The sequence below is a fragment of the Cyprinus carpio genome, chromosome B24 (genome assembly GCF_018340385.1).
Source record: "Cyprinus carpio isolate SPL01 chromosome B24, ASM1834038v1, whole genome shotgun sequence".
NCBI classification, from domain to species: domain Eukaryota; kingdom Metazoa; phylum Chordata; class Actinopteri; order Cypriniformes; family Cyprinidae; genus Cyprinus; species Cyprinus carpio.
The window spans coordinates 5,496,668-5,507,599 of record NC_056620.1 but is presented as its reverse complement, the minus strand read 5'-3'; the positions used below and the strand labels follow the sequence as shown (position 1 = coordinate 5,507,599).

The following is a 10,932-nucleotide window of genomic DNA, read 5'->3' as shown; positions in this document are numbered from 1 at the left end:
CACTGTTACACAGCAATAAAAGATGCATATCACTCTGTCCCATGGGCCACTTTAGGACTCTCTGATCACTGTTTGGTTCATCTTATACTGACCTACAGGCAGAAACTAAAATCAGCTAAACCTATTTTAAGGAGTGTTAAAAGATGGACTAATGAAGCAGACCGGGATTTACACTGTTTCCACCTCACTGATTGGAGTGTTTTTGAAGCTGCTGCCACTGATCTGGACGAGCTCACAGAGACTGTAACATCATATATCAGTTTCTGTGAAGATACGTGCATTCCTACCAGGACTCATTTAACCTACAACAACGACAAACCATGGTTCACTGCAAAACTCAGACAGCTCCATCAGGCCAAAGAAGAATCTTACTGGAAGCGGGACAATGTCTTGTATAAACAGGCTAAATACACACTGGAAAATGAGATCAGAGTGGCAAAGAGGAATTATTCTGAAAAAATAAGGATTCAATTCTCTTCCAGTGACACAGCATCAGTGTGGAAAGGTCTGAAAGAGATCACCAACTTTAAGACACCATCCCCCAGCACTGTGGAGAATCAACAACTGGCAGACGATCTGAATGAGTTCTACTGCAGGTTTGAAAAAACACCCCACACCCACCCAGAACACCTCTCCACACAACCATTAACACCTCCAGCAACCTCCCACTCCCCCACACCTGCAATTCAGATCAGCGAAGACTGAAGGTGCGCCAGGTGTCCAACAAAATTCTGTGCTGACCAGCTGGCCCCCATCTTCACACAGATCTTCAACAGATCACTGGAGCTGTGCAAAGTCCCTTCATGCTTCAAATGCTGCACCATCATCCCCATCCCAAAGAAATCCTAAATTACAGGACTAAATGACTACAGGCCTGTGGCCCTAACGTCTGTGGTCATGAAGTCTTAAAAACTAAAAAACTGGTGCTGGCCCACCTAAAGGACATTACTGGACCCTTACTGGATCCTCTTCAGTTTGCCTACAGAACAAACAGGTCTGTGGACGATACAGTCAACATGGGACTGCATTATGTTCTGCAACATCTAAACAGACCAGGGACTTATGTGAGGATCCTGTTTGTGGACTTCAGCTCGGCCTTTAACACTATGATTCCAAACCTCCTCCTGCCCAAACTAACTCAGCTCTCTGTGCCCACCTCCGTCTGTCAGTGGATCAACAGCTTCCTGACAGACAGGCAGCAGCTAGTGAGGCTGGGAAACTCACATCCAGCACCCGTATAATCAGCACTAGAGCTCCTCAGGGTTGTGTTCTCTCCCCACTGCTCTTCTCCCTCTACACCAACGACTGCACATCTAAACATCCCTCTGTCAAGCTCCTGAAGTTTGCAGACGACACCACACTTATAAGCCTCATTCAGGACAAATCTGCTTACAGACAGGAGGTTAAGGAGCTGGCTGTCTGGTGCAGTCTTAACAGTTCTTTTTAATAGTTAACTTATCCCGGGTCATCGACATAAAAGCTCTGTAAACACTGCCACAGACACAAAGATATATCTTTCATTTCATCACACTGAATGCTAACTAAAAACTGATGCAGTCATCACGTTTTCAGACCAGTTCAAGTTTTATTTTGATGTGACATAAAGTAGTGATATCTAAGCGGGATTACTTTATAATTAGTCAAAAACACCATAATTTCCTTCATTCAGACCGCGAGCTTGCATGAAAACAAGAGGCGGGATTTATCACATGAACCAATCACATTCAACCTTAACCGATCATATCTAATTATAGTGCGATGGAGACATTGCCTCCTCTCACGTGACTTTCCCCCATTCATCTCAATGAGCCTCCAGAAAAGTCACGGCATGCTTTGGGGTCTCTGTAGAAGTCAATGGACCTTTTAGACTTTTAATATCATTTTTGGTCATATTTGCGCTGTTTTATTTTTGTAATATCGATTATTTTCTCATCCAACTTTTTGAGGAGACATAGCCTCCCTTGCCTTACTTTTTATTTTAGTGTCATGATGGCCCAAAATGCAACAAAACATGCACATTACAAAATAATTTTGATTCTCTCGTTCTTTCGTTAATTTTCAATTGTAATTTGTAATTATGTTCTATTGATTACATATATTAAAAGGGTACCATAAAATATGGTAAAAAATAAACAAATAAAAAATAATAAAAAAGGATAATCATGCATACAAATATAAACTTACAAAAAAAGAAAAGAAAAGAAAAAAGAAAAGAAACATTCTACGCATTGTTTTTCTGTTTTGTGTGTGTGTGTGTGTGTGTGTGTGTTCTGATTTAATGTCTTAAGTTCCTGTAACTGTGACCTTGTCTAATGGCCAGTTAAAAATATCCCAATGACCATATTCCAAAGATCAAAACTCAACATATGATATTCCCATACCTTAAATAGATGCAAAATGAAAATCACTGTATATAGTTATCATAAACACAGCTCAAAGGCTCCATACCAGTGGCCCTGCTTCACAAAGTGTAACATCTAGTGTTGTTTTATCATTGGTAAAATACAAAGTGTTTCAATATTAGCATTTTAGTCAAATATAATTTATGCAGTATGTCAAACCTTTAACACACAGGTAAAAATCAACCCACAGAAACAGTTTAAAAGTAGCCCAATTCCATGTGAAAACCAACTTGCCAATACTGTCTGTAAAGCTTATTTGGGTTTTACAAAATTATCTTTAAAATACAGTATGCTAAAAAATGATTTTTTTTTTTAAATTATTTTTTGAAGAGTTTAGATGAAATAATTAAAATAAACTTAAAATATTCCTAAATTGTTCCAAGCCATTAGATCAATGAAGATTAATAACTGCTCTCCAGTTTTTCTCCAAAATTTAACAGTATGTCATGGATAACCCTTTTTAACTGTTACTTGACTTTTACCTGGTGTCTTTCTTCTGGTGTTTTCAGAGTCAGGTCACTTTGGTGAACAGCGCTCTCTTCCACCCTCAATACCCATGGCTGAAGTGCCCTTGAGCAAGGCACTGAACCCCCAGTTGCTCCCCGGGCGCTGGATATAGCTGCCCACTGCTCCGGGTGTGTGTTCACGGTTGTGTGTTCACTTCTCACTGCTGTGTGTGTGCACTTGGATGGGTTAAATGCAGAGCACCAATTTCGAGTATGGGTTACCATACTTGACAAATGTCACGACTTTCACTTTTTTTCACTTTAAAGTACTAAGTTCCCGTAATAGTAACCTTTATTTCCTGCCACCTGTAAATTGGAAGTGTCTTAAAGGGTTAGTTCACACAAAAATGAAAATTAGCTTGTGTTTTACTCACCCTCGAGGCATCCTAGGTGCATATGACATTCTTCTTTCAGACAAATCCAGTCGGAGTTATATTAAAAATTGTCCTGGGTATTCCGAACTCTATCACTGCAGTCAGTGGGTGTTACATTTGAACAGTCCACAAGTCGTCAAATAAAGTGTGTGCATCCATAATAAAACGTGCCTCACAAATGCGGAGAGAGAACAAAACTAAACGCCTGCCATGAATTAGAAGTACAAACCGAGGATTTGCAAAGAAAAATGTTGGAGTATTTCGATATAAACCAAGAGGAGACTGGTTTTCCTTTGCTAAAATAAGGAAACTTTGCTTCCTTTGCTCCTATAAGCAAACTCACGAGACTAGAATATCTAAGAGGAGCACGAGCTGCGCATACGTGCTGCGTCATCCTCCGGAACGGATCCGCGTTTGATAGACTACGGAAGTGAGAGAAAAGTGTTTATTACGTTTGAAATATAGATATTTTTCTTACAAAAATGCATGGATTCACTACAGGAGGCCTTTATCCCCCCCCCCCCCCATACTATAGATACAAATAGTTAAAGTGGAATAAAAAACACTTATGAGAGTATTTGTGCCAAATAGCCCAAATCTCAAAACTGACCAGTGTGTGAAACAAAATGTTTTTGCCACTAGTGTCTTTTGCCATAAGTAAACTCTTGACTAGTTGTCCGCAACCTGCAAAAATAATTGGGGAAGTAAACCCACAGCAGCTTCAGTTTTTTTCTGAGGTATTTGTTTACTGAGTTCAAGCTATATTTTTAATGATCAGCCAGTCAGAGGCCTGAATAACACCGCTTTCACATGCAACTTGGTTGATCATATTGCATTTACCTTTAGACGTTTAACCTTTTCTGTGGTAAATGAATAACTGTTGTCACCAACTGTTCCATAAATAAAAACTTCCTCCATTCATAGTTCAAATGCCCTGGGGTAATGAAAATGATTTTGAGGAAATATAAAATATGCCAGTATTTCTTCTGGATAATTATTACAAAATCACCCTCCTTATACTGTATGAACACACCTCTGGGCAGGGTTTAAGCAAATGTGTAGACTAATAAATAGAACAGATGAGAACATCTTTCAGAACAGATTTCAGTCTAGTCTTGCCTGTTTTTCCTCTTTCCTTGAAGACTATGGCATTTTATCGTACAGACTGCATTGAGAAACCTGTTTCTAAGCTTTTTGAGAAACTTGGCCATCTGGTTGGTTCTTATCCGGTTTGGTTTTTTGTCATTCCTCTGATAATGTCCGCTGCTCTGGGAGGAGGACTGTACTTTCTCAAAGACCGCGAGAACAATGACGTTGAGAATCAGTTCACACCTATCAATGGACCTTCCAAGCAAGCCAGACACTTTGTAAAAGAAACTTTTCCAAGTAATGATTCATTGTTTTCAAATCAAAGACTCTATGGTGAAGGAAACTATTCAGTGATCATAATTTCTGTTGTGGAAGGAAACATTTTAACAGGTGCCTTGTTTGAGGAAATCAGTGAGCTTGACAAGCAAGTGCATAGTCTCTCTGTCAAAACCAATCAAACTCAGATAAGTTTTAAAGATATTTGTGCCAGAGAAAATGGGGACTGTGTCTCAAATCCCATACTGGACATTATTGATAATAAATTCGCCAATTTATCATTTCCGATAAAAACATGGAAAGGGAAAGATGTTTTTCTTGGCTCTACAGTAGGAGGTGTTGAAGAAAGAGGAGGCGTGATCCAGGAGGCACGTGCCATCAGACTTTTCTACTTTTTGCAGGATAACAATGGAACCTCTGAATGGCTTCAACAGTTCCAAAATGTTCTATCCAAAAAAACGCTCAGCAAAGGACTCAAGGTACTGTAAGTAGCCTGTAAGGGATTGTTTACACATGCAAATACATTGTAGACCAAATTATCTGTAAACTCAGTACATACTGTATTTCCATATAAGTAGCATATACTGTATGTAGATAACTGTCTTAATCTGCAGGTGTCTCATTTTACCTCGCTCTCCAGACAAGAGGAGATAGAGAAACACACAACAGATGGCATTCCTCTCTTTTCAATAACATACTCAATTGCAATCTCCTTCTCAGTGTTTTCTTGCATGCGGTAAGCAACAGATATCACACATATTCAGACACTACAGGGAGTAAACATAAAGTTAAAAAAAATAATAATAATATTAATAATAATAATAATATGTTCACACAGAATGAAATGTTTAAAATCTAAAATAGCTGAATGTTTTCTATAAGGGATAAGTTTACTTTTTTTTTCAACTGCTTACATTTTCAAAACTTGCCTTTTTTTTTTTTTTTTTACTTTACACACAAATCCAAAAACTCCACACAAGGTGCAAAATGCCTCACATTTATTGCAAAATGAAACAGTGCACTCAAAATATCACAAACACATCTCAAAAGCATACTGTACATTTGCAAACACCTTTGCCATAATATTAATTCCTGTTAGATTTTTGTGTGTGACAGAGAACTGTGTGTTGTGTTTTGAAAAAAAAAAAAGAAAAAAAAAAAAACCAAAGGCTGAGAATCAACATATAAGTGTTTGCAGATTTGGTGTGTTGTTCTGGTGTTTGAGTTTCAGGTTTCAGAAATTGTGTGACAGGTAAAGATTTTGCATGTAAGCAGTTGAAAAAAAAAAAAAAAACTCTGCAAGTGTAGGTTTAAGGTAGGGGGATAGAAAATACAGTTTGTACAGTATAAAAAAAACATTAAAACATAAAAAAAAACCATTATGTCTATGCAATGTCTCCACAAAAATAAATAAATAAATAAATAAATAAATAAATAAATAAATAAATAAATAAATAAATAAATAAATAAATACCAGTATGTGTGTGCATTCTTGGAATCAAAAGTCCCCACAAGGATAGTACCAGTAATTTTTTAATTAATCAGAAATATAAATCATACAGAATGAAGTTTTCTGGAAATCTAAAAATACTGTTTTTTTTTTTTTTGTGGAGTATGTTTAGGGTAAGGGGGTAGAAAATAAAGTTTGTACAGTTTAAAAACCATTGCGCCTATTGAAAGTCCCTATGGAATCCAGTGTGTGTGTTTGTGTGTGTTATTAATGTTTGTCTTGGAAAGTTTTATAATTGTAATAAATTAAAACAAAGAAAAGTGTTCAAGCCACCTTAAATGCTAGAAAGCAAAAGGTGGACCCAACCCAATATTTTGATTAAATATTTCTATTGAATGAGAAAAAAAAAAAATCACTAGTGGTCATGCATTATTTTACATTTGATTTCAGTCTCGATAATGTGAGGAACAAGATCTGGGTTTCTTTCATGGGAGTTATGTCTGCGGGTCTGGCTGTGCTCTCTAGCTTTGGCTTGCTGCTCCTTTTTCGAGTGCCATTCGTAATAACAGTGGCTAATTCACCTTTCCTGATTCTGGGTAAGTGTGTATTTGTGCAAAAAAAAAAAAAAAGAACAAAAGAAAAGAAAAAGCAACTCTTTTGTTGTACTCAATAATTTCTTTCATTAAGCCTTGTTTCAAAGAATGCACCTTTCATAAGTACAGTACCATTCAAAAATGTATGTTTTTTTAAAGAAATTATTTTATTTAGCAAGGAAACATTAAACTGCTAAAAAAAAAAGTGACAGTAAAGACATTTATAATGTAAGTAGTGCTGTTCTTTTGAAATTTCTATTCATCAATGAATTCTGAAAAAAATGAGTCATGAGTTCCACAAAATATTAAGCTGTACATCTGCACATTGATAATAATATGAAATGTTTCATGAGCACCATATTAGCATATTCAAATTATTTCTGAGGAATCGTGTGACACTGAAGACTACAGAAAGACTAGATTTTGTCTTGTTGCACTGGCATATTTTTCAACTTTTAACAAACCTAACTTAATTTTCTTATAGTCAAAATTTCACATTTCTGTTCAAATGCAAATGTTTGTATAACTTTAAAAGCATTGTTTTAAAATATTTTAAAATGTTTAGCATGAAACTTCAATTAAAAGTGCTAATTGAATATTAAATGCCCCTTTGGTTTAGAGTTGGTTTATTAAGAGCATGCTTTTCTCACAGGCATTGGTGTTGATGACATGTTCATCATGCTTTCCAACTGGCAACAAACCAAAGTGAAGGATCCAGTGGAGAAGAGAATGGCAGAAACCTTCAAAGAAGCCGCCATGTCTATAACTATCACTACATTGACTGACGTTCTTGGTTTCTACATTGGGCTCATGAGTGAATTTCGCTCAGTTCAGGCCTTCTGCTTGTACACCAGCACATCCATTATTTTCTGTTACATTTATAACATCCTCTTCTTTGGAAGTGTTCTAGCCCTAAACGGCAGGAGAGAGCAGAGTAACAGACACTGGCTGACCTGCTGCAAACTCCCAACACAGACTACCAAAGGAAAGTCGTTGGCGTATCAACTCTGTTGTGTAGGTGGCGACTATGACCAAGAAACCGGTGCTGAGAAACAACAGCCCATAGCACACTTCTTCAAGTTCTATTATGGTCCATTCTTGATCAAGCCCTGGACCAAAGTCTGTGTGATGCTGCTGTATTTGGGTTATTTGGCTGGAGGCATCTATGGATGTTTCAATTTACAGCAGGGTATTAATATGAGGGACCTGGCAGCTGATGATTCGTATGTAGTAAATTATTATGATGATAATCAGAAATTCTTCTCCAGATATGGTCCAAATGTCATGGTTGTAGTTTCTGAAGAGTTGCCATACTGGAATAAGAGCAGCAGATCAGAACTAAACCACTGCATGGAAAAATTCTACAACTTGACATTTGTCAATCAAAAGCTGTCTGTCTCCTGGTTAGACTTTTACTTACAATTTGCTCAAACCCAAGGCCTGAATCTAGACAATGAAAACATCTTCATGGAGAATTTATCATCTTTTTTCCAGCGCTATCCAGAGTTTAAGCTTGACGTTAATATCGCAGAAGGCAAAATCAATGCTTCAAGATTTTTTGTCCAGACTTTTGATATTTCCAACGCCAGTATGGAGATAATGATGTTCAATGAACTCAGAAACACAGCTCAAAGCTGTAGTGCAGCTAAACTACTAGTGTTCCATCCATTGTTCATCTACTTGGACCAATATTTGGTCATAGTGAGCGGCACCATTCAAAATGTGGGCTTCACCACAGCTGTCATGTTGGTCGTTTCCTTGTTATTAATCCCAAACCCAATCTGTTCCCTGTGGGTCACATTTTCTATCGGCTCGGTCATCACCGGTGTTACAGGTTTTATGGCCTTATGGGGTGTCAACCTAGATTCCATTTCGATGATCATCCTGGTGGTGTGCATTGGCTTCACTGTCGACTTCTCTGCACATATTTCATATGCGTTTGTTTCGAGCAAAAAATCGACAGCCAATGAGCGTGCAGTTGATGCATTGTTTTCTCTGGGCTATCCGGTGCTACAAGGAGCTGCCTCTACAATAATAGGCGTGCTTGTTTTGGCTGCATCCAAGAACCACATCTTCAGGACCTTCTTTAAGATCATGTTCCTCGTTATGATTTTTGGTTTGGCTCACAGTATCATCTTCATCCCAGTGTTTCTGACCCTACTGTCCTGCAGTTCAAACGAAACTAAGAAGAAAACAACAACTGTGCCTGATGTTATTCCAAAAGTCATTATGATTGAAAACAAAGGCATGGCTTATGATAACTATGCATTTACTAAGGACAATTCCCATTTGTGTAGACAAACTGTTAAAACACAGAGTACTCAAATATATTTTATTCCAAATAATGAGATGCCTTCAGGTTGGTGCCGTGACCCGGACTGTCCATAGAAACTGAGTGTACTTTAATTATGTAAATAAAATAGTCTGTATTCTTTAGTTTCTCTGTGATGTTAGGTTACATGTTCTTATCAGGTTCATTTAGCAGAGAAAGTGAGTATGTGTATTGACAAGTTGAAATGCATTATTTTTATTTAAATGTTATATATGTGTATTCTTATATGTTATAGCAACATCAAGTACAGATCCTATATGTACTGTCATCCTAGTTCCCAGTGGTTGATAATACATTACTTTTAGCACATTTCACAACACCTTCAAATTGAAATGTCCAGTGTGTGGCGCGTATAGTACGCTCTTCTGTCCAAATGTGTTGTTGTGTTCTGTGTTTCTCATTGTCTCGTGTTGTTGCATGCAGCTCGTGTTAATATTGGCCATGTGTTTTCTTGTTATGTTTTGTCCTTTGCTTGGGTTTTTCATTGGCTGTATGCTTTCATGTTGTCTGTTGTCATGTTGTTTTGTGTGAATATGTGGCTGCGTGTTCATGTCTTGTTTTGTTCAAGCACATGGCTTGTGATTGATTTGCTGGCCATGTGCTTGTGTTTTTGTTTTGTGTAAGCACATGGCTTTTGTTTTGTTTGTTTCTGTGTGACATTTGCTCTCATGTCTATTGTCTAACCCCACCCACCTTGTTACCTGATTTGGTTCAGTTGCCCCACCGGTTGTCCCTCATTACCCTCCCTGTTTGCTCCCTACTTGTGTTTGCAGTCCTGTGCCAGTTCATTGTCAAATGTACCCCTGTTGTTTCTTGCCTGATCCTGTCTTGCCTTGCCTTGCTGTTGCCTCTACTGGCCTGCCTGCCTGTTTTCCCCCTCGGGGTAGTTTTTGTTGGTTTTTGTTTTATTTTTACTATTAATAAAAGCCCATCATTTCTGCATCACTGAGTCCTGGTCTAATCCCTTCACCCAACCCTGACAGATATCTTATGTTTGTTGTTGTACATGTCACAACGGTTTGGAAATTAAAGGTCTGGTGACTGGTGCTGAAAGGTTAATGCTTTATCATACTGAAAATAACGCAGCTAATAAAACAAGCTACAGATGACAAGCAGTGTTGGGAAGGTTACTTTGGAAATGTAACAGGTTACAGATTACAAGTAACCCTATTTAAAATGTAATAAGTAGTGTAATTGTTTCACTTACTTTATTAATCTTAACTGTCACTGTCCCGTATACAGGACGCCTAAATTTACTTCACTATATTACCATTAAATCCTAATCTAATCATGATAAACTATATATCGTTGGAAAGGTCTAAGACTCCTAAATAGATATTTTACCAATGTTTTTTGTTAAAAATTATGTAGGAAAAGTAATAGTTTAATTTATGATAAGAGTGCACCCTCAAATATCTACATCATAACAGGAGTTCTGACCTTTGTCAAAAAAAAGTATTTTTCGTTGCCTTTTTCTCTATCACACTTTAGAAATAATCAGAAATCATATATCAACTGAAAACTTAAAATCTCAAAATTCATCGTTTGAAAGTTTGGATTGTGCACTTTACAAGTCTATTTAAAAAATGTGAGTGACAGTTAAGGGGTTAAAGTAATGTAACTAATTACATTTGATTCTTTTTTGATTACTTTTCTAAAATACTAACAAATGTTTTAAATGAATTATTTCATTTTAAAGAACAGCACTGGAACATTTTTATCACTCGCCATGGTGGCAACTCTCAGACAGGTTTTATGGATTGATATAATGGGTGGTTTTGACGTGGTGCACTGGAAATTCAAACAAGAACCAAGAAAAGCATCAGAATAGCATTGCTTTACTAAACAGCCTTTAAATGGCAGGGAGCACTATGCACATCAAAAACAGGCAAAGCAACAAAATAATATTA

At 37.2% G+C, this 10,932-nt stretch overlaps 1 protein-coding gene across 1 annotated transcript; it reads left to right on the top strand.

Annotated features, from left to right (window-relative positions):
* The first annotated feature begins 4,427 nt into the window (after nucleotides 1-4,427).
* On the top strand, nucleotides 4,428-9,078 carry LOC109102460 (patched domain-containing protein 3-like). Its single transcript, XM_019115797.2, has 4 exons — nucleotides 4,428-5,126; nucleotides 5,262-5,383; nucleotides 6,548-6,693; nucleotides 7,343-9,078. The coding sequence occupies exons 1-4, from the start codon at nucleotides 4,428-4,430 to the stop codon at nucleotides 9,076-9,078; spliced, it is 2,703 nt and encodes a 900-aa protein (XP_018971342.1).
* The last annotated feature ends 1,854 nt before the right edge of the window (nucleotides 9,079-10,932 follow it).

Excerpts from the sequence above, each read along its gene's own strand:
- LOC109102460 (XM_019115797.2), top strand. The coding sequence starts at position 4,428 with ATGGCATTTTATCGTACAGACTGCATTGAGAAACCTGTTTCTAAGCTT. Across the intron at positions 5,127-5,261 it reads CGCTCAGCAAAGGACTCAAG|GTGTCTCATTTTACCTCGCT; the intron begins GTACTGTAAGTA and ends CTTAATCTGCAG. Across the intron at positions 5,384-6,547 it reads TCAGTGTTTTCTTGCATGCG|TCTCGATAATGTGAGGAACA; the intron begins GTAAGCAACAGA and ends ATTTGATTTCAG.